General features: G+C 37.7%; 1 protein-coding gene across 1 annotated transcript in view; it reads left to right on the plus strand.

Moving 5' to 3' along the window:
• LOC140231303 (thrombospondin type-1 domain-containing protein 4-like) overlaps positions 1–24,982 on the plus strand; it is a 246,080-nt gene that overhangs the window by 211,904 nt on the left and 9,194 nt on the right. Inside the window, exon 15 of the mRNA XM_072311455.1 lies at positions 8,694–8,867. Within this exon, the coding sequence (XP_072167556.1) occupies positions 8,694–8,867 (174 nt within the window). The remainder of the gene's footprint in view (positions 1–8,693; positions 8,868–24,982) is intronic.

Consider the following 24,982-nt stretch of genomic DNA (forward strand, 5'->3'; position numbering starts at 1 on the left):
GCTATCACGTCTCCCGAAAGTCAAGAGGAACTCCTTGTCAATGCGCAACTCCACTGCGCTGTTGACCTGAGGAGCAGAGATCATGTACTTTGCGTGGGTAGGTCCGAGATATAAACGCATTTCAAAACGACTTTGCATTTATTATCTCTACAGAAAGGCATTTTTGGCTCAAACACATTTGAGATCTCACTTTTTTTGGTGTTTCAGAAAGGCGTTTCTAACTCCATAATCCAAACAACTTTGTGCTCATCAATTACCCCAATCTTCCTAAAAGTCGCTTTGAAACTTTAATTCTACACTAGAAAGTGAGTTGATAAATGCACCCACAGTTGTAGAAATTGGTGAGTAGTGTAGAATCTTTTAACCTTTTAAAAAAGAAGTGTCTGTTTAACCATATAACCTAATTTGGCTCATGAAATGATCGCTGTCTGAGGCTGTTGTTTGGCCCGTAGAGATTTTGCCCAAACCCCAACACCAGCGCTGGAATAATAACTGATGAGAAGAAATAGGAGAAGAGCTTGGAAGATTCTTGCCCCAAAATAGCATCGCTACCTTCTCCTAACCACCTCTGTCCACCCCCACAACTTTTTAAATTTCTCTATCTCTCTCTCTCTCTCTCTCTCTCCTGTTGACTGTCTGTCTGTCTGTCTATCTGTCTGTCTGTCTGTCTGTCTGTCTAGTTCTTGTACATTCTCCACAAGTCATGTTGAACTAGATGAATAATCATGGTCGGTAATGAAAATTGATCTTATGATTTATGGACTCTTTTTGAATCCGTGCTCCAGTCTGCTAGATACATCTTGTCTGATATGAAGATTCATATCCAACAACCTCAGCAACCCCCCAACCCCCCCCCCTTTTTTTTTTTCACGCAAACCCGGAGGTCATGGGGCTGTTTAATTGGATTTCCTAGGCTGGAGGCACTTCTGCATTGAGATGAGATGTAGGCATGTAAATGGATCGATGATACGTCTCGCTGGATTGATGACAGTCGCTCTCATCTTATGATGGCCTTATCCTTGGTTTGGAAAAAAAAGAAGAAGAAATAAAACAAGACAGATGTAGAGAAATCCATGTAGACATCTTGATGTGGAATCCAGACTTCGTCAGGAAGACAAGTACATCGTTGTTCTGCCCTCCCCCTTGCTCTCGCCCCCTCCTCTCCCACCCTCCGCCCCCACCCCAAACGTGTGTTACATTCCCCTGCAGCCTCATTTAGGGGAATATGCCCCATCTTTAACATCAATGTTTGAATTGGAGGTTGATTTTTTTTTTCTCATGTAGCTCCCCTCACTTACACCAGTCTGACCGATTTATCAAACTTATTCACCGGAGTGGCATTTTAGTGGAGGTACAGTGTGCCTGTCAAAGACATTACACAAAGCATTTCACAGCAAAATTTTTCACAAGGTGTTCTATATTGGAAGTGGGTTTATTCTTTTAGTTCAGATATCAACAAAGTAAACACATTATGGATGATTGCTGTTTATACTAGTCATTTCAATGCCGTGCATTACTGATCTAGGAATCTAATTTTTTTAATTTTTGTTGACAAATTTAATTTTCTGATTTTTGTTGGCAAATTTTGCAATCCTTTTTTTTTTGTGTGTGTAAAGAGAGGACAATATTGTCTGAAAGATAGCAGAAATTAGAGAGTCATGAATAGAATAAAAAGAAAAGAAATATGAGGGATTGTAATTTCAACTTCAACACAGGAAGGAACAGAGCTGGGAGTCCCTAACTACTCGGTGTAATTATGTGATTTATATTTTTCAATGATGCAAAATTATGTTCATAGTCACAAGACAATTTGGCAGAGACTTCTCTTTGACCAGGGCAGGATCTGGATCTATAATTCACTGTTGCTATAGTGGGAAACATTACGCTTCCTGTTCTCCAGCTTACTTTAATGCTGTTTTGCCTCTTTTAAGTTAGTACCCTTGATCTAAATGTGATTATCCTGGACTAATCTCACACAAAAAAGCAGAAAAATGCATCATGAGGACATAACTGGAAGCTGTCGGAGGTATCAACAGAAATTTGCGATGGGTAGCGACGTGACTGTGGAGTCGTTGATGGCTTAGACAGTCCTTCAACGTGGGGCAGAGTCTCGCAAAAAGGGGATCTCGTAAAATGTTTCCGAAGGCGGGAGCAAAAGTGTGTGCTCAAACACTGCTCTTGGCTCATGTGTACACAGTCTGTCAGTCTTGAAAAAAAAGAGAGAGAGAAATGGCTGTGTAAGGCACTGGAAAAGAATGCGCTGCCAGTTTTTCGGCTTGGTTGCAGATGCGATTATGATGGATTTTCTGTGGAGTTATAGTTGAAGGAGGCGGCGGGAGGGTGGGATTGGAGTAACAGAGTTTGCCCTTCCATTTGGATCAGACTGTATAGGTTCAGAGCCAAAACTTGAGTATTGTGAGCTTATGGTACACTATAATGATTCTAATCTACCAGCTGCAACAAGCCATCATGGCACTACACTTTGAAAGACACACACACACCCAAAAGTATGTTTCCTTTGCGGAGGAATAAGAGCGTGGCCTCTCCTTTCCAAATTTATGCACCCAGCCTGAAGTAGCAACCCACTGTCTACAAGTTCTTATGAATCCCTCAAAAAAAAATGTCAGCATGCATGGCCACGAGCACTGATACAATTATAGACGGTGCCAAAGTTTAGATCTGACTGCCTGTCAGTCATTTGAAGAAGAAAAAAATGTACTTCCTCCCTTTAAGGTATTTCACGTTTTCAAAATGATTTTTTGAGAATACCTCTCTAAAAACGTAGGTTCTCCAAAAAATAACAAATTTAGTGTTGGTCTTATTTCAGTAGAAAACAGACATAACATATATATATGTATGTATGTATTTATCATTATTCAGTTACTAGGCAAATACCAAATGTGATACTGAATAAACTTAAAACTCTACATAATTTAGTGCCAAAGCTTTAAAGCCACAGCTTCAATTTGAATGTATGTTAATTTCAAACCATCTCATCATGTTCTACAGGTACCACATAAAACATGTGATGTCCCTTTAATTAGCCATCTGTAGGATGTGGTTTTCTTCCTTTCTTCTTTTTTTTCTGTCTGTGTTTTGTCATGTTTTGTTTTTTATATCTTTACCCAAGTGGCACTGCAGGCGTAATTTGTTGGTTTTTTTTAAATTTTTTTTTTTGTTTTTTTGTTGTTAGTTTTTGTGTGTGTGTGTGTGTGTGTGTGTTTTTTTTTTTTTTTTTTTTTTTGGGGGGGGGTACTTTTCTGATCTAAACTTTATGGATGGCTTGTCAAGAAATAGGACAGAGTACATAGGACCCAACATGAGGAAACATCCAGCTTTGAAAGAGTGATTGCTTTTGCACATGATATGTTTAATACAGTTGACGTTGACATTGTTACAAAGTTACTAGCTGTCAGCCTTGTCAGTGCCTGGAACATTTCATCCATCCTATTGCCCTGGGTGAGTGATGTTTGCATTTTTGCTCTATCCCAAATTCCCTCCCCTTTCCTCCCCCCCCCCCCCCCCACCACCACCAGCCATCAAGCAATTGTTGAACTTGTTTTGAACCCCTGCAACATCACGTCCCAAAGAGTATGTGGAGATGGAGTAGCGGAGTGGGGGGGGGGGGGGGAAGAGAAGGAGGAAAAAAAAAAAGAAGGAAAGCAAGAAAAGAGCCAGGGAAGAATGTTATGGTAACAGTTTCATGGTTGAGTTAAGGAGATTAACACAGGCCAGCGCCAACTGCACATCCTATTTGTGGAACCTACTTCATCATCGCCTGAGTACGGTAGTTGACGAGCTGTCTGCCATCTAGCGTCGTCAACGGCAACGACTCTCGGAGACTGAGACAGTGTCAGTGGTTAGAGGCCATGTTATTCTTCCTCCTTCGCTTCTGACTGATGTCCATTTTCAATTCTTCTCTGACTCTTTTGTAATGTTACTTTTTTGTGTTTATATTCCCTGTTTGGCCACACTATGTGGGCATCATTGTCGTTACTGATGTCATGCAAAAGAGTGGGGATCGTCATTTGTTTTCTTTATATTGTGTTGCCCTTGTATCATATTTTCCAAGTCCAGATTTTTTAATGAAGCTCAAGTCAACTTGTCAGTTATCATTTAAAACACTAATCCATCAAACCTTAACCCTAACCCTAACCCTAACCCTAACCCACACCCCACCCCCTTAAATTGTTGAAACTGCTGATTTAATACATGGCTTAACCCATTGAGGACGGACTGATTTTGCTACAACACGCATTTCCCATAGACACCTGCCCGAGTATACTCGGGACTCGTCCTCAATGGGTTAATCAGTTTTTATGTCATTAAGCAATAGGGTACCTGAACCTGTTATTATCTGTGGGTGTAAACCTAATCATGCCATGTTTACAGTAGCCCACATATAATATTGTCAATAACAATAACACACACACAAAAAAAATAAACTAACAAAACTGACATTGTCAGCTGTGGACTTTGTTTGATTCACAGAGTGAAATGAGCTGTAAAGGATCAATTTCTAATGAAATTTCATCTGAAAAAGAGAAGTTTTAATAGATTTGATGATGAATATAAGGGTTAGTCATGCAAACTGTAATGGCAGCTCGTGGTTGCATTTGGGCCCTAGTACATCCTCTCTGATCTTTTTTCCGTCTTCTTTTTTTTTTCCAGCTTACCTTAGTAGTTAGTGGTTAACTTACTGAAATGACATAATGGGTTGTCTGCCGTGGGTGCAAATTGAGAGCTTCATGGCCAATCAGACAAATCACAAATGCTTCCAGATGGAGTATTCATGCTTTGATCTTTCCAAGCTCTTTTTTTTTTTTTTTTTGATAGTTTTGTTACTGTCTTTTCTACTCAATTCTTCACTGTTAATTCCTTCTCTCTCTTTCTCATCTCTTCCTATCATATTTCTCTCTTCATACATTGCTCTCTCTGTTTTCCCATCTCTCCCTCTTGCTCTGTGTCTTACTCTCTTTCCCTGTCTCTCTCTTTCTTTCTCTTTCTCTCTATTCTTTTCAAATTCCCCCCCCCCAAAAAAAAAAATCATATGCAAACATGGTTCTGAAACATGATTCTTGGAATACATAGAATCAGGAAGTGTTCAGACAAATAATGAATTGAATGTACCAACTGACAACAAACTGCAATCAAGCACTAAAAGCGTTCCTTTTTTATCATGATTGTGAAATATGTTTCTTGTGTTGTTTATAGTCAGGGAGTGTTTACACAAACACTGACATTGCAAAGTTTTGCCTGTAGTATTTGTAATATACGTTGCCATTGTAAAGTATATAGTACATGTATTTTCATGTGTACGCACCCTAAAAGGAGCACAAGATGCTTTCAAGGCTGCCTGTCATTGCACATGACACTATGATATGTTTTTGTGTTTTGTTTTGCCGAATAAATGACCTAAATTGGCCTCAGTCAATCAATAGTAGGACTCTGATCACTTTGCTCTAGTTAAATTGACAACTCTGATACTTTTTGCATAGAAAATAGAAAGATTGGAAGGAAGGGATTAACTTGGTTAATTAATCTGCACAAAATCAGGGAAAATGCCAATTTGAGTAAGAAACGTGAACATTAGTCATCAATCTAAATGCATTGCAAGGAGCTCTATGAATTTCAATATGTGATATCTGAAAGAATTTGATAATTCTGTAATCAAAATAACAATAGTATATGACCAAAAGAGGTCTCAAACGAAAGGGAATTTTTATTATCCCTTATTATAATAGGAATGATACAGCTCCAAAAAATGATAGAATTTGGTTTCTGGGACATGGATGGGTTGATTTTTTATTTTGTTGTTTGTTGTTGTTGGGGTTTTTTTTGTGGGAGGGTTTTCTTTTTATCGGCCATTCATCTGCCCCTACATGTCACATGGCAGACAATACCAAGCTGCCAATCTTGATAACAACGAGTTTGTCTCGCAGCCTGTCTAGAGCAGACAGCCGCACGACGCATATCAGTATAGTGTGACGATTATTTCTTTGGCTGGTTGTGGGACGTGACACTCTCACACTTAAGGTGTGGTCCCACATATTGTTGGGTTTGCAGCAGAGTTTAGGAGTATGTCTGCAACTCTTGAGTTATCCATTCATACATTTGTCTCTGTCATAATTCCACTGATGAAACCTCAACGTCATACCAATAATGAATATTTGTGATTTATGATTACAGACATTCATAATTATAGATTGCAATTCTGTTTTATGTGTCTGACATCCTGTTTGACATGATCAATGTCATTTAATTTCATTTAATTCATTTTCATTCTCATCAAAATGTCATAAATCATGAGAATGTCATAACATGTCACTCAACAAAATGACACAAATCGCTGTCACATTGTTTGGCAATGTTGGGTCTGTAAGCTCTGGGCAAAAGTTAAAAAAAAAATGAAAAGAACCAACCATTCAGAAAAGCCAGAAACAGAATTTTTGAATATTTAGCTATAGTTTGATCCTGGTCGATGTTACCATCACAGAATTACAGGAAATCTACATGTTCTCAGATGGAGAATCAAGAGTCAAATCCCCCACTCCCCACTGCCCTGTCACCCTTTATCCTCCATGGGCTCAATCTGAGCCCCCCCCCCCCCCCCCCCCCCCCGTTGTTTGCTTTGTCTTTTTTTCTACAAGTTCCCTGGGCAAAACACATGGTGTTTTCATGTTTTGTTGAACTCCTTAACAAGCTGTCATCTTGAGGGGAACCGATTAGGGACTGGAGTAGGAGTATGGAATTTAAAGGGGAAGTTTATCCCGAGCGCATAATATTATCATGTGGATTCAGTGTACGTGGTGATATTAGCGAAGCACCCATTGAAAGTTCAAGGTAAAACAAACACTTTAGATAGAAGTTATAGGTGATGGGGCTCATTCAGAAGGCATGGATAGTGATATTTGCCATGATATATAAATTTCGGCAACAGGTCATTCTAATGTATAGAAATTCTTGTAAATTTTTCAGCATTCAATTCTACAACTGTGACATTACAAATTGTCACAGAGTTCAAAACCAGACCAGAGGTAAGCAGTGAGTTGACCAAAGCTTTTGAAATTCATAATTTGTGAACAGATTGTCCAATTTTACTCAATATTCCACTGAGTGTTGAGTTTTTCTACCTTCACTAAATCCCGATATGAGTGTAAGAACATATAGTTCTCATTTATTCTAAGTGAAGAATTTCAGAGATGTTTTGATTACATTCCAGATTTGCTCGGTGAGTTTGACTGAGAAATGTACCAAGATTTCCAGCATGAGTGCAGAGTAGAAAACTGGAGTGTTTTACAAAAAAAAAAAAAAAGGAGTGTCTGCCTTTGTGTCGAAAATCAATTTAAAAAAAAATTGCCACTACAGATTAACAAGTTTAGAAAACATATGCCAAAGGCTACTGATTTCTTTTAATTTCCACAAATACCAATATGTTGTAATTGTCTTCTTGGCAAGATTTTTTTTTTCTATTTCAAGTACGAAGTAAATGTTTTATTTCTTTCCTAAATGACAGTGTGGTTTAGAAGTGATAAGAATAGTTCATTTTGTGTAATATATTCTTCAAGATTATTTGGGATAAGTGGTGAAACTTCATGTATCTTCAAATATTGGGATAGAGAATGATTTGAATGGAAAAAAGAAGAGCTCTTAGCTTTAAAAGGAGAGCGTTCTGTAACCTGTGCGAAGGCTCAATGGGAAATCTCAGGAAAGAAGGGAATATTTCACCGGTCTGCAATTTGGATGACATTCCAGAGGCCGCCCCGTCATCACTGGTCTTATTTGATGCTTCAATCCACATGGGCTGAAATATAGATTTTTTTGTTAGAAAAATCATTTCTTACAAATATAGATATTCTTCATTCTGATCACAAACCGCACTACACTATCTCTCTGGTGGTTGTGTCGCTAAGTGGAATCTAATTTTACGCCCCTTCTGATTTCAGAATTAAAACGTAATCCACAATTCAAGCCTGGCAGTCATGCAAAACCTCGGGCAAGTCTTTCAGTGGGTGCAAGAATGTGGAACATGCGTTGCTTAGATTGGAAAGCTGATAAAACTGGTGATATGATCATACTTTCAAATTCAAAATACCCACTTGCATCCTTTTAATTCGGGATGTATTTTTTTTTTCCTACCATTGATCCTTTGTGAGTGTGTGTGTCTGTGTGTATTCCATGTCGTAATGTGAGTATTGAGAGAGAGAGAGAACCTGCACTTGTACAAATGTGTTACAATATAACAATTTATCCTAGGACATTTCCCCTGCCATATATGATTTACAAAATTAAGGATACTACAAGTAACCAGAGATATTTTGATGAATAACAAGATCTGTACATCACAAACACTCACGCACACACACACACACACACACACACACACACTTCAATGGACACATAGAATTAATTTGATGGTAATCATAACAATTAATGATTATAACAATAATAATCATGATTTAGAGTTACATGTATGATGATGATGATTGCAATGAGAGGAATGATAATGATGATGACAATGAGTGAAAGTTTATTTTTGTAGCACATGATAATAATTAATGAATTTTCTTGGCTGTATAAATGTGAATTGTATCTACTCCTATTTACTATTTTCATGTATATTTTTCTTTCGTAGATTTTCATTCTAATCTGCAGTAGACCTAATTTATACCTTGGTCTTTTCCTGTCCATAGTGCTCATCGCAGTGCGGACCGGGCACCCAGTCACGGGAAGTGGTCTGTCTCTCCTCTGACCCCACCCCCAGGATACTGTCATCACGGATGTGTAGGGGTGCCGTGCCCCTGTCCAGTCAGCCCTGCGAAGAGAGCCCCTGTGAACCCCACTGGTACACCACCGAGTGGTCCGAGGTAAGCACAAATTGTTGTAGGTGCGCAGCGCCACTGTCATGGGTGTCTTAACCCACTTCAGTTTGCCAAACTGCATCTCTTGCATAGGGTGTAGTGCTATGTCTTTTAGATATGATTGTTGCTATTCATTATTGCTGTTTTTCGTGAGGTAGAGTGTGGAATTTACTCTCATTGGAGCCCTGTTTTGGTCATACATGCATGCTGTTGTCTCTTCAAATTCACTTCTGTCTCATACTGGAAAATTTTGGTTTGTTTGTTTGTTTGTTTGTTTGTTTATCTGAGACAGATTTAACAAATGTAATCAGTTCTGTGCAAGCTTTCTCCAATAAAGGATATGCAATAAAATCAAAAGTTGCCAAATTACAAAAGGGAAGATAATGATTTTGCAGCAAACTTACGATTAAACCTTCTCACTGTGTGTTGTCTTTTCCAGTTGAGACATCCAGTAAAGTTCTGTCTTTTCTTTTCTGTTTTTACTATATGATTGTATTGAGAAACAAGCTATAAAATCTAGATATCCCCACATATCTTTGTAGTCCAGTAGGGATAATTCAATCGTGCCACTACTTACTGGTGCACAATAGCCTTTGAGCCTTTGAGCCTTTGACTCTGTGACAGAATTGTCCCTGACTGGGTTCATCTAACAGCTGATCTTATGCTATGACCTGAACCTTGACCTTGAAGGGGTTAATGGTGCCTCAGATTCAGTAATGAAGTTTAGACTAGCATAAGACACAAGGGACTTGAGAGGCCCCCTTTAAAGAGCATAGTAACAGAACCCGATGTCTTCAAATTTCAGGTTTCTCTACAGTATTTGATACTGTAGCTTTTAGACTTCTTTATCTATACATTTGACATCGGGTAATACAGTGCAACAGTGAATTGCATCAAGGATCTAAACAGGTGCACGCCTGCAATGATCACCCATCTTCCCTCATCTTCTTGTTTGATCAAAATCAAATCACAAATTCTTCAAAGCTATAACTGACTGTTCATGCATTATGACAAAAGGTTAAAATATTATTGTATGCTTACAGGTAGAAGCCTAAAGGGATGGTAAAATTTTCGTAGAAATGGGGATTCAGTTTTCAACTTTTTAAGAGATGATTAGAAACCACTTATCTGAAATATTAAAGAGCATACAATTCTAAGAGGAATTCAAAGTTTATTTGATGAAGATCCATTTTGAAATGGCTGAGATATCAAAAAACAAACTAAAACAAAGTGGTCCTAATGAAAAATGGGACCCACCTTTTATTAGGACACTACGTGTGTGGGTATCTCAGCCATTTTGAAACCGATTTTGTCAAGTAAACTTTGAAACTTAGAATTGTATGCTCTTTAGTATTTCATATAAGAAGTTTCAAATTACCTTGTTAAAAGTTAAAACCAGAGTCCCAATCTCAACCAGATATACAATCCCTTTAAATGTAACCGCCAACCTGCAAAAAACAAACAAACAAACAAACAGAAAAAGATTAAGAAATGAAAGAAACAAGCAAATGCTTCTTTGCTCATAGCATGACAATAATTGTGAAATCCATCAAACTGTCTCCTTGTCTGTAATGAGAAATACAATTATCCCTGATATGTTTGTCTTATTCTTTTTAATCCAGCTAAAATTGAATCTATTTCAAAATTGTTGCATATGAAACCAAACAATGCTTCCTTTGATTCTTGGAAGTAACAGGAGTAGGGGAAAAAATATCAAAAATGTAGAAATATCGACAAGAGATTTGGCCCCTCGTGGCAAGAGTAGCTCCAGCGTGCCATGACATCCATGCCACCGTAGCGGAGGCAGTGATGCGTCGCCAATAGCGATGAAACCAGCCATGTCCCTCCAATCTCCCAGGAGTGGTGAGAAAATCAGAACCACTTGAAGATCTATGGTCTACTCGCTACGTCCCCGCCCCCATCCAGTTTCTTCACTCTGGAATTCTTCATCCAAACTGCAAGTGATTAAAAGACTCGCCGAAGTTCAGTTTTTGACAGAACCAGTCTGAAACACGTTCAGAGTGACTGGTTGTGCAGTAGACATTAATCCCCTTAGTTGCAGAATGTAGTAAATCAGCCATGGTAGATAAACAAAGCTTCAGACACTTTCTCAAAAACCATGTACTCCAACAGATTCAATGTAGCAACCTAGGCAAAAGTAATATTAGTGGTGCTATTCATCTCTATATTGAATGAGACCATATCAAATATAATTGTAACTGAGCTGTCTGTTTTATCATCTTTGAACTGTACTAGCATGCAAGCATTTATTGTTTTTCTTACTTGAGGCTATCTGGATGTGAAACTGAAAGAAAAAACATGGCAACATTTTGGGTCTATTTTAAAAGAATGTGGTCTTCCTTTAACTTCAAGTGCTTGAAGGGACAAAAACATCTCTGTCTTCATACCTGAGAGTTTGATATGGGGGGGGGGGGGGAGGGTGGAAGAGGGACAGGAATATATCATCATCAGAAGTTAATAAGGGGAGGGTTATTCTTTTTTTGTGTGATATATAACATTTCTCTTCCCTCCAGCTTTTTGACCGGCTCATGATCATATACAAAGCTTCTAGTGTATGAGATATATACCAAAATGCACTCCTTAAAATATAATTCCCCACCATGTTCAAATCGGCTTTGATGAATGGAGTGACATCTAACAAAAAGAATGATTGCACTTTCATTGGAATCAGACTTGTGAAATGAATTTCATAAAGGTTCACATATCTTCAACGAAACTTCAATCACTCCATTTGTCCAATATGCCTTTGTCCAGTAGAGTCAACTTGCACGTTGTGAGCAATTGTACTTTAACTCTCATAGTCCAGTGGGAAACATTTTGATACTTAAAATTAGTAGGATTTTAGGATGTTGGTTGTGGGAGGGCTAAGAAAGTTGTGAGAAGGAAGTACATTCTTCACATACTGCTGGCAAAAACTTTCACTTTCTTTTAGGAACATGAAAGAGAAAGATATTCTTTTTTATCTTCATCTATATGGTATAAATGTTGCTTTTCATAAAGGAATTCATAATAAGACATTTCTTTGTTGTTGTTGTTGTTGCTGTTGTTTTTCATTTTATCTTATCTGTGTGTTCCCACATGTCCCAGCTTTGTGTTTGTGGCATTGTGTTGTTGATGTACAACTTTAATATGTTCTTTAAGTCATTGAACATATGACAAAATGTTTCTATGCAGGAAGGCATCAGCCCCCCTATTCCTCTTCCCCGGTGATGAATATTTTATCACATTTTTTTAATACTCCATCAATGATAGACCATTGTAGTTACCGGTATTTGAATTGCCCTTAGCCTGTAAAGATTTGCAGTAGCCCATGTCAACTGAAAGAGAGCTAGAGAGAGCAAGAGGGAGAGCAAGAATGCAAGGCATGGACTTACATTTAACCCTTTGTGTGTCTTGAGTGCCGATTGGTCCAAGAGATCCCATAGCATTGTACACACTGTCCAAAGTCCCTGGCACAAAAAGGGTTCAGGAGGCACATCCTTGATGGAAGGCTCCCAGAGTGCAGGGCATATCATGACCAGAAATCTCCGGCAGCCCGAGAGCATGCAACGTCCATTACAAGTATCTGCTAATTTCCCCACGGATGAGAGCTGTGTGTGGCAACCGTGTTGTTTTGTGGGGCAACTTTCAAACTCAATCTGGCGGCACGGCTTAATGTGATTCCTGTTCAGAACTTAAGTAAAGACCGGGAAAGGGGAAGAAGAACAACTTCTAGTTGATCTTATTGATGGGGGGAAGCATTGAAGGTGATTTTTGATTGCAAGCTTGATTTTATTTGTTGTCATTGGGGTGAAGTGAGACTTCCGGGGCAGCCTTCGGCCGTCAGATGGTAAAACGGTCTATCTCGAAAATTGCTGTTCTGAGAAAAATGACTTTAAAGTTTAGAGGTTTGAGCTTTTTTACGAGATGGGTATAATGCATTTTTAGCAATGGGACAAGAAGAAGCATATCAAACACTGATAACTGAAGAATTTTGTGCTTATTTGGGGTTTTAATTATAAAATAAATGAGATTTTTGTGCAGATAGACTGTTTAACCACAGCACATGTATACACTCCGCTACACATCATAAGATGGTAAAATGGTCTATCTTCTAGATAGACCACAAACACTATTGCCATACTATGGTAAAATGGTCTATCTTTTAGTTAGACCATTTTACCGTTTTATCTTGTGGTTTTAAAGTGGTCTTTCTTCCCAGATGAAAGTTTTGCAAAAATACTGAAGTTTAGCGTACGGCCGGATGTCAAGTGCGTTTTTGCCGAAAAATGCCTTTTTTAGCCAAAAATTTGAAAGAGTATCAAAAAATCAAGATTTTTACTTTTTTATCGAAAAAATTAATAGTTTATAAGTACCTTTTAAACTAGAAATGTGTTATCTTCCATTTCAAGTGTAGAACCTAACTAATATACATTTGAAAGTAGAATATTACACGCACATATATGGCGCAATGAAACATAAAACTGTGATTTACTTAAAATTTTACTTTGCAGAATCTACCAATATTTCAAAGTTGTTTTTTTTTAAACTACCGAAATCAGTCTATTCAAACGTTTTTATTTGTTCGAAATATAATTTATGTTCTGATATCTTATGCAGCAAAGAAATCATAAGATAAGGCGAAAGATAACTCGTTTTATGTTATCCTAAATGGGACGATGTATTTTTTACTGGACGCGCATTTTGAATGGAAAATCGAATGCATAGCGTAGGCCCATATATATTGTACATGGTATAGTGCGTGTAGTTATACTTATCTTACATAATCGGCGAAGTCAATGGACAGGTTGGATAGCTGACTGCAAAAACCCTTTGTGACACCTTGATATGACTGAAATGTGCTTATTTGTCAGAAAAAAAATACAAAGAGGGCTGGTCAGTAATGTTGTTACCATGGCAACTGATCATTTAGGTCACTCCCAGAAAATTTCAAATATTCATGATTTTAAAACGTAGAAGTGTTGAAACATGTTTTTGTATGTGTGTGCGAGCAATGTATTAATCTATCTAATCTGTTTAACAATGAAACCTGCTTATACCAGTTATATATAGATTGCTTACTATGTTTGGAAATGGTTGTCATGGAAACCGTGATAACAAATCACGTTTTGCTTGGCAAAATTACGGTACCAAATCTCCCATCCTGCATGCTCAACCTCCCCCCCCCCCCCCCCCCCACCCGAGAAGCTTGGGAATTCATGGTTATCAATACAATGCTATATAGTTTGCATTCTCGGGCCCTGAAACGCAGCCCTGCAAGGGATAGGCACGAAAGCACCTTTACATTTGTAATGTTCTAAGGCGAGGTGTTTGCATTTTATTTTGATCTATCCTCCCGCAGAAGACTTACTAAATGTTTCTTTTATGATGATTGATTGTTTACATGAGCGTTGTTTGGAACGCACAATTATTCGGCGACATAAGAATATCATATATGTATCCTAGATATTTGTGTGAAATAATAAGGCAAATATCACCCTCAAAAAAAAAAAAGAAAACAAGTAAAAAGGAAGTAGAAATGAAATGCAAACAATGCAATAACAGCCTCATTTCCCCTTCCCATCATTAAGTCGGTTAAATCATCGAGTCTATAATATTTATCCTTGGCCAAGTTCTATGACCTTGGAGCAGACATGTAACAAATGGTTTGTTTGCAATTCGATTGTTTTTATTTTTTGCGTGTGTGTTCTATATTATCACATCTTTGTGAATAAAAAAAAAAAAATCATTTCAGTTATCATAAACACTCTAAATTCCCAGTCAACCAACAAAACGTATTACACAATGTGCACATGCTCGCAACCATCGTCTCAAACTGCGTTTACGGACTATATCAACACACAATGAAATACAGTAAACACTAAACGAAGCAATTTCTCTCTTTTTTTAATAATGATTTGCCATCAGCGCACATTTACTAGAAAAGCAGCACTTGACATCTATGTTGTTGGTTATCAAAATGCTTTTTATCTATTTCGTTTTGGAAGGTAAAGAACCTCAGTCTCGATTTGTGGACATCTAAAAACAAAAACAAAAATTCCATCTGAAAGCAATCTTCTTAAATGAAAGAATGAGTCCTCAGTGATTTTTTTTTTAATCATGAACAAATGTCTGTGACATACATCCAAAGACTTTGAAAATCAACAATACAAATTGCACTGACTACATTAACTGCATTGATAAACTCTATTAATTGTTTAATGTGACGTATGCTATGTGTCCACCATCACAAACGTTACACCAGTTAGAAAAACAAAATTTTCTCTTTATGCGATATTTCAATATCTCTATCTTTTTCACAGTTTCTGGTTACATATCCTAGCTATTATCACTGTACGCTGTTGTATTGAACTTTCGTCACTGTATAACTAAATTAGAATGGTGACTGCCAAAATTTTAAAATTCTACCTTTAGTCTGATATTATTTTTGTGTTCTGCAGACCAGTGCGATAAGATATCTGTACTGAGCATTCGTCTCTCAGTGAAGAAAAAAAAAAATCACCTCTCCAAAACATGTGGGTAATGCTTCCCTCTAATACTTTCCCTTATCCCAAGTACCAGAATACATTGCTGGGGCCCTGAATAGCTAACATAAATTATATTATAAGATTACTAACATCATGACAATTATGGCACATGTGAAAAAAGAAAAAAAAAAACAACTGGAAAAACATACATCTTGACCAGATCATATTCTTTTCACTACTTCTTGTACTTGGTGTTTGGGTTGGAACACGCTCTGTGCTATTTCCTTTCAGATTCAGCAACTGTTCCTTTGTGAAGTTTTCTCTTTTTAAGCACTTTAATGTGCAGGTTTTTTTTTTTCTGACCAACATGTCATATATTTTCCTCCATCTGATGAAGAAAGGCAAAGTTCACTTCCCTTTTGTTGACCCCCCCCCCCCCCCAAAAAAAAAGACATTCCAATCTGGCAGACCTCTACTCTAGAGACTAGTATTAATTAGTGCTAACGTTCAGAGCTAATGTTAGGATATTCTATTCAGATCAAGATCTAGAAATGTTAGATTTAACGTGAACTCTTACTTTTATGGAGCAAAGTTAGCCTAACGTTAGATGTATAATATGTATCATTTATGCATAGATTTTAGAACCTCAAGAGGGTCTAGATGTCTAAACCTAGGTCTATCTAACGGTAGGCTGGGTCTTACAATAAAACTGCCATTATATACTAGCGTAAGGTTACTAGAAACCTCTAACGTTAGGTAGAATCAGCGGCCCAGATTTTGACTAGAGGCTAGATATTTCTACTTAAGACTCGTTAGATTTTATGATGATTATACAGGTCTAACTAGGGTTAGTACTGTATTTGATTAGACTCTAAACGTTAGTAATAGTAGATCTAGCGTTAGAGCACTACGCTATACGGTACCTTCTGTATAGACTATGCACAGTCTCAGTCTAACGTTAGCCCTACAAATACAGTGTACATCTAACGTTAATAGTAGGCCTAATAGGGTGGGCCTGTACTGTCTACGGTATACAACTGCTAATGTGCTAACGTTAGGTGTTAAGTTCATTGTGATTATAGGCCTAACGGTTAGCTCGATTGAATAATTGTTTTGGCATAACACTTAACACCAACAGGCGTAGAGCCCTAATTCACCTAACAGTTAACACATTCTAACCCCTAACGATAGCTAATGTCCAGAGTTAAAGAGAGTGTAATCGTTAGATCCCATAGACCTAACGTTAGACGAGGATTCAGTCTAACTGCATGTGATGAGGCCATAGATTAGAAACCTTAGATCGAACAAGACACCTAAATCTAGACGTAAACCTCAAGCAAGGCCTCTTTTCGCACCGTGTCAAGACGTGCCTTACGGAATAATCGGTGTTCCACACCGCCAGCACGGTTGGGTGGCGGCCCGGGGGTTGGTAGGCATGCCCGCTGGATCGGTGCGAAATGCAGTCATAAGGCATCGGCCTAATACGTTAGATTCCACTAGCGCTTGAAATTTGATATTTTATACCAAATCTCAAATCAAAGTTATATATCTAACTGTTAGATCAAAACAAATGTAAAAGTTCCCTTATGCAGTGCAGTCCCATAGAGAACTATGTATTTATTTACTAATTTACTTACATTCGAAGGAAATAGTCCCCTTTTCAGTCACCACGTCTCCAACTCAACGACTGTTCCAACATTTTAGAGAGATTTTTACCTGCAGATCAGACGTACGCACACGTATACAACTTACAAGCAGCGCGCGGCCGTGAGGTGGTAAATTGGTCTAACTCGAAGATAGACCATTTTACCATCTGACAGCGATGATCAAAAAATCTCACTTAAGAAGGTTAAAAGGTTTATGTAAAAGATAGCTCGTTTTACCTCCGCACGATATTACCGACAATGGGCTAACTCAAAGATAGACCGTTTTACCATCAAATCTGAAGGAAAAATACAAAAAAGTACCAAGATAGCGGAAATTATCTCTAAAACAAGACATGATGGGATTTTCTCGATAGCACCATTGGAAAGAGCACCCTCACATATCCCGGAAAGTGAACTTACCTCAAAAAGTCAAATTTTCGAGTTAGACCGTTTTACCATCTGACGGCCGCCTTGTAGGAGGGTAAAAAAAGTGATGAAATATGAAGTATGGACATGCAATGTGATTTTGAGTAGAGGTATATGTGTTTGATACCCAATTTCCCATCAAATTGCAAAACATATTTGCATTATTCCTCTCAGTAATAGTTTGCTTTACCTCTGTGGCCACATCCTGACAAACCAGGAGAAGAGGAAAAAAGAGAAAATCAGTTCAGTATATATTCTCTGCTTGATTTTGAGTCTTTGATATGATGTGTGGTATGATGTAGTACTAACTAACTCATTGTAGCACATTGCATTAATCTCATCTATTTCATCCAACGTGCATCATACCAAGGAGGCTTATGGCACCTCCTTGATGATACTGACCCCTTGTGATTCACCCCGAGGCAGTCAGCAATGGTCAGCCAATGCTATCTGTAAAGCACATTTATTTATTTATTTATTTATTTATTTATTTATGTATTTATTTATTTATTTATTTATTTATGTATTTATTTATTTATTTATTCATTTATTTATTTATTTATTTATTTATTTATTTATTTATTTATTCATTCATTTATTCATTTATTCATTTATTTATTTATCTATTTGTTTATTTATCTATCTATCTATCTATCTATCTATTCATTCATTTATTTATTTTTATTTATTTATTTTTTAATTTAGGTATTTATTTAGGTATTTATTTATTCCTTAATTTATTCTCCACTCGAGGAGGATTGCTCTTTCAGCCATAGTTTGGGCTGACTTTCAAAGGGGTCCATTGTATACTGTCTTACATCAGTAAATATTCCCTTACAAAACGTTTGCCAACAAAAAGAATCTCAGTATCCAGAATCAAGCAGAGGTTGTTGCCAAGAAAATTGAATGTTTTCAATATGTGGAAGAGTATCTGTGACTCTTAAAAGGTTTTCCGATCAAAATCTTATTTGTAATCTAAACAAGACAAAAAAAAGTGCCTATAAGATTTTGACGAATATGTGTCGTAATCCTCTAAAGAAAAACAAATACATGATAGCCTTTAGGGTTACTAGGAATTTCACTTCAAAAAACAGACAATGCTTCTAAATCAATGCAAAACTTTCAAAGTACTCTTATAGAGAATAATTTTGTTGGACATTGCCGTCATCAGACGTGATCGGTGCTTGATGTTGAAACCTCTTCCGCTTCCAGGAATGAGGATGCACTTGAGGGATGGGAATCTAGCACTCTGTCGTTGCTGTCAAATTTGATTCCAAATCGAATGATCATCCCATCGCTTTCCCCCCCTGCCAGGGCCCAGACCAGAAATTGACCTCGGCGCATTTAGTTTATATCTTTGCCTCCTGATGGCATGTGCAGATCCATGTGGGCATGCTCTCTGCAGCAGAGCACTATTGCCGATGTCCAAAACTAGAGATAAATGTGTGGAAGTTTGCATGCTGTGTCATATATCTCTTAAGTTAAAGCAAACACTATGTTGGAACCACTTGCCATGCATCTCCCAAAAACTGGGTAATTTCTTCTCACTTTCTTCCTAAATACATGAACTATGATCAGCTTTAATAATGGTAGTGGGTCTTATCACATGCTCAGATTGGAACTCCTTAAACTGCTTAACTATATAAGTTACCTACTAGCTTAACCTGACTATTCTATGACCATCTTAATTTGTGTCTGATTCTAGTGAGAAGCTTCTACCATTTTCTGTCTTTCATTTTTACTCTGATATCAAGAAGTACCTCTGAACGTGGAATGAATTTTCACTTTAAAGCTGAAGGAAAATTAAAAGAGATTGACAGTAAGCATTAAACTGTCCTTCTTGCAATTCCCTGTCAGAAAACTGAATATACTATTCAATTTCATCTCAAAATTCCTGTCTTTGTGAACTGTATGTTCCATTCCATGCCCAAAACTGGCCCAACATTGCCAAGAAAGTTTCCTCAATTTAGCATTTATCATCAAAATCACATGGTGTGAGGCAAAAAAAAAGAGATGATATATTGGCATGGAAAATCTGCAAGAAGAACAGTTTCCTTCTTCTGTTTGCTTCATATCTTTTTTCATTGTTGCTGTTCTTTTTGTTAGCAGGAAAATGAGTAACTTACCGAAGAACAAAATGCAAAAAAAAAACCACAAAAACACACACACTAATGATATTTTTTCTGACTAAACCTCCTCTCAGACTTTGTAGGGATTGTTGTTGTGATCACACACAGTAATTCTTTCTAACATAATTGTTGAAAGCAGGTTTTTGATATTTGGATCCAGAAATTATTTTTTTAAAGTACAGAGACAAAGAATCTATCATTGTCTTTTTCTCTACTTCCAGAAATGTACAACTTAAGGTACGAAACATTCAATATCATTAAAGTTTATGAAGTTTTCTGCTTGTGGATAGTTTAGAACAAGTAGGCAGACACACACATTATTCACACTTCCCTGGGGATGTAGTATATTAGATGATGTGCTGAATCATTTACAAGAAAGAAAGTTCAGGGACTTACCTTCAAGTATGCATCAATTGCAAACTATTTGACCTTGACTTATGCATCAGAGTTTGTTGTTTGTTGTTTTGTTGTTATTGTTTTTGTTTTGTTCTTGTTTTTTCCTTGTTTTTTCTTTGTTTCCACTCTATACTCAGTCTTGCTGAGTGTCCCTGATTCTATGGAAGGCTTCTTGAAAAATGTCATTTTTCTGCATGTTCTGATAGAAGAATATAACAGCCTCCTGGCTTTGGGAATCATCTTTGCATACTGAAATGCATGGAGCATACTCCTGTATCTACCAGATTGTGCTTTGAAATCTGTTTGATTTTCTTGTTGGAATGTGTGCACAGATATAATAGTTTTGGCCTGCAAATTTCATTGCTGGCAATTTTTTGTTTGCCATGGAAAGAGGAGAGACATTCTTGCTTCAAAACTGATGTAAAGACTACGAAATGAACACCTAATACTACTGTATAAGCTGATATTTTTGCAAGGGTTTAATTTTTGCAGATTTCACAAAACACTGGTGGGACACAAATTTAACAACAAGCAAAAATTTTGCAAATGGACATGCATATTGTACTTATGATAGCCACGATGTTAAATCGTGAAAAACATCTCGCAAAAATGTGTGTGACCTCCTCATTTGTGAAAATTTCTGTACACAAAAATGACAGCTTTTACAGTAGGCTGGACGGGGCACAGACACCAAAAGTGTGGAGAGCTAGACTACAGTGATGTGTCACCCACAAGGGGTAAGAGTTATACCCCTCCATTTCACCATTGGGGATCAGCTATTACCCCATTTAAAGGGGGAAGACGGAGTGTCTCCAGACATGCACCCCTGGAAACACAGCATGGGGGCTGTCCATGATCCTGACAGGTCATTTCTTACTTCCTTTTTCTTCATCTTCTTCTTCGTCTTTGGGTTGTGGTTGGGGTGATTCCATTGGACATGTACTTGGTCATCCTGGTCGTCAGAACTACATGAGAGCATGCTGAGTCAACGTCACAGCTGTTTGGAGGGGGGGAGGTGTTTGAAATGCTTCCTGTCAATATCAGCACCCAATTACACATCAATATTCCCCCCTAAAGAGGGTCAGTTAGACAGGCGATAAGACCAGGCGAGTGGTTGCCATGGCTACCACAGTGGCTTTTCACATTTTGTGTCAGCTGCCTGCTGTCAGCATGCATCAATGCTCTGTTGTTGTTTTTTGATGGCAGAAAAAGACCAGAAAAGGCTCACCAATGCTTCATGTCATACTTGTATGTACTGAATCTAACCTTTCTGTACAATGTACATGTTCATAAATGACAGTGCTGTATTATATTGACTAAGCTATTTGTTATAAATGGAACTTTAATCTATGTAATAGGTAAAAACTAGTGCCTGCAAATTTTGATATAGTGCCAGTTACATTAACATCATCAGAGAGTACATTGTCACTCCTAGATTCCTTAACATTACTGAACTCTTTCTATATGTAATGTGTGTATTAAGCATACCTTCTGTTTAAGTCCTCTTATTCACATGATAATATGAAAAATTAGAATGTATCTTGGCAATCAATTTTAATAGCAGTGTGAAAATTCCAAATGAGTTTTTGACTGGAACAGTACCCTCTCAGAAATTCCCCACTCCCTGGTCCTTCTGAAACCTGTTCATTCTTCCTACTCTTATGTCAATGCAGGGAGGTGGCATCCCACCTCCCTGGTCAATGAGTTTCTATAGTTACGTTCACACACAGTTGCCAAACTTGAAGTCTAGGTCGAAAACTTAACTGTGGATGATTAGCTCCACTCATGAAATCATGACGTGGGTTCACACATTCACCTAAACTTTAAGTTACAACTTACGAGCGAGCCCCACTCATTGATTACAACGGAAGTGCAGAGTCTTTGCTAGATGACCTTGTGCCCATACAAAATAGCACAGCGAACGAGACGCGAGGTTCACGCTAATTCACAAGCTCGTTGATTGTTGTGTCCACACGGAGTGAAACTATACGAGTGGGGACCCCCGTGGCCCGTGGAGAGAGCGTAAACCCTAAGATGTCTCGTGGTTCTAATCATCGACTATCTTTAAGATTGCTAACTTTCGAGTGCGTCCACATGGTGCTTAACTACAAGCTAATCATCGAGAGTTAAGTTTTCGACCTAAACTGAAAGTTTAGGAACAGCGTGTAAACCTAACTTATATCTTTATTCCCCCCCCCCCCCCATGATTTACGTTTATGATGATGTTTGCAAGCACCATTCTTTTTCAATTTCAAATGACACTTGTTGCAATTTCAAATATTGCAATTAGAAATAGCAGTAAAAGACTGTGAAATGTGGAGAAGGTGGGGATGAATAAAAGATATGTGATTGTATTCAATGACAGATGATGGATGCATGAATAAGTATAGAAGATGAATTGAGACAGAGCCCCAGGTCATACAGAGTTTGAATTGCTTGTATGCTCACTGATGCAAAGCCCCACCCATTACAGCCATTTACCACCTCAAATTAGCAACCCACGTTGCCAAATGACATTAATTGATGGGCGTCCTCTCATCAAAGATGACACAAATCAAAATGTTCCTCATTTTATCATCCCTCAGGCAGAGGTAAAGGAAAAAAAAGACAAATCATCTGTACATTAATTGCATAAAAACAGTGATTACTAATTTTCTACATAATTTTACAATTTTTCTTTATTGTTTTTACTCACACATGTTAGTGTCAGCAGATGGATTTCCCAAATCTCCCAAAATGTGATAAATGTGAACATTTTGATTTCTTATTTAAACAGCAAGGAAACACTGTTTAGAGTGATTCTGTCTGTGTGCGTGACTCAAATTCTGCCTGGCTTGTAACAAATTTCTGTTCAACAAAACAAAACAAAACAAAAACTGATGATGACACAAGAAATTGTCAGAATTTCCATCCTCCTGAAATTGAATGTTTCACCAGAGAGAATTTTGGCACAGGCATACTCACTTCTAATTATAAATATATAAAAAAAAATTGGGAAGTAAGAATGAATGATGTGTTAAACTCTCCCACTCTACGGATGCACTGTGACAAATTCACCTGTGTTTGTCAAAGTTGTTAATCCTCTAAATGCGCCATACTCAGTATGTGGAGAGAACTGTATTTTGTCAGCATTGTACATTTCATTTGAATATTTAATCTTTTAACAATGCTTGACAGAATACATAATAACTTCCCCCCTAAACGTGATAAATAGATTTCATTGAGAGTTCTTTCGTGTCAGTCTTGGAGAAGTTAGTGTAGATTTCTGATTTCCTGTGACGTGCACGCAACTCATTCATTGCTACCAGAACATTTCCGCCGTGGGAGATGTCGCTGATTGCAATCGTAACATTCCCCCCTCCCGGAGCGATGACATCACAGTTAAGAATCACAGATGTTGCTGGTGATGAACATGCTCAATCTGTATCGAGAGGTTTTTGAGTTACGTGCATCTCTTCGATTCTTACCCCCTGATTCTTATCTGGGAACAGGATTGGTCCCATGCTGTGCAAAGTCTGTGTGAAATCTGGCAGCTTGCGCCCCAGATTAATCACTCATGTTCTTTAATAGGTTCTTTTAGAGGATATGAGTGGTATTGATCGAAAGACATTATCAATGGGGTTAACTAAATGTAGATATATTTCTTTCTGAAGAGCAGGGGTTGTGGTAGAGGAAATGGTTATTTCTCTTCTTCTAGTCCTGTCAGACTTGTTTATTATAATTTAGTAATACATACATGTAATGATGCAGGTTTCGTCATCCAGGGTAGCCTCTGTATTGCCACTGCTCTACCAGAGGGCCCTACCACTGTCATTACACATTGCCAGGTACCCAGTTGTACACTTGGGTCTAGAGGGACATTGTGGGTAAAAACATCTTGTCCAGGGACATAAGTACTTGGGGGGGGGGGGGGGAATCAAACTCAGACCCTCTGTTTGGGAGTAGGGAGTCTTATCCACTATGCCACAGCGCCCCCATGTATGAGTTACCATATATTTTCAAGAAGTGCCACTTTTGTGTGTTTGGTATGAAGCGATTCTTTCCATAAATGATTTAGCAATACATTTATCCTTTTCACCAATATTTCATGTACATATCATTACACATTCATTTTCATTTCATTTCAATTCAATTAAAAATATTCTGTAAACTTATATTTTATTATGTATAGTGATGTTATTTATGTATTCAATTTCTGTAAAATATTCATGTGTCTGTTGGAAATGCAAAAAGTAAATGAATGAATGAATTTCATAGATTCTTTAACATTTGCTTCTTAAAAGTGCATGGAAATTGGATACATAAATACAATCAAACCATTATTTTTATTTGATAATAACATAAAGATGAAATCATTTGGTGTGTGTGAATGTGTGGTTATGGGAGGGGGTACTCCCAAAGCCACTGAGATATTGATGGTTTCTTTTGAGTTATAGTTCAAATGGCCAAGCCAATTTTGGTTTGATGTGTTTTTATTATCCTGTGTTAAGGTTTTAAAATCAACAATAACTAGACAATCATCACAGTTAATAAACAAATCAGTCTTGAAGTATTGTACAACACTGAGTTGAAGACACTACTGCACAAAGTTTGAAAAAAGAAAGAAGTGAGGGAGAAAAGAGAAAAACAGGGTGGGCTGTATCGGGGGAAAGGATCTCGACCGGCTTTGCGGGTGGCTGCAGAGAATGAGACGTGATGTGTCTTACAAGGGAAAACATCTTGATTTCATCTCACAGATTGCCCCAAGATTTGCAACTTCAATTCCTCTCCAAACTTCCCTCCCAACTGAAGAAATCACTAGTCCCCTTTCTCTGTCCGCCTCAACTCCAGCATCACCACCCCCATACAATTTTGTCTTGATGTAGATAGCATCTTTTTGAGCCATTATTATCTTTGCCATTGTTCTTGTCATTGCTGTTGTTGTTTGCTACTGCTCATACATTTCTTTTTGGAATGGGGTTAAAATGAATCTGTCATCGACAATTGTTGACAGATTGGGCCATTTAGCCCAGTTTCTGCAATAAAGGCTGATGTTT

This window comes from Diadema setosum, chromosome 7 (assembly GCF_964275005.1).
Source record: "Diadema setosum chromosome 7, eeDiaSeto1, whole genome shotgun sequence".
NCBI classification, from domain to species: Eukaryota; Metazoa; Echinodermata; class Echinoidea; order Diadematoida; family Diadematidae; genus Diadema; species Diadema setosum.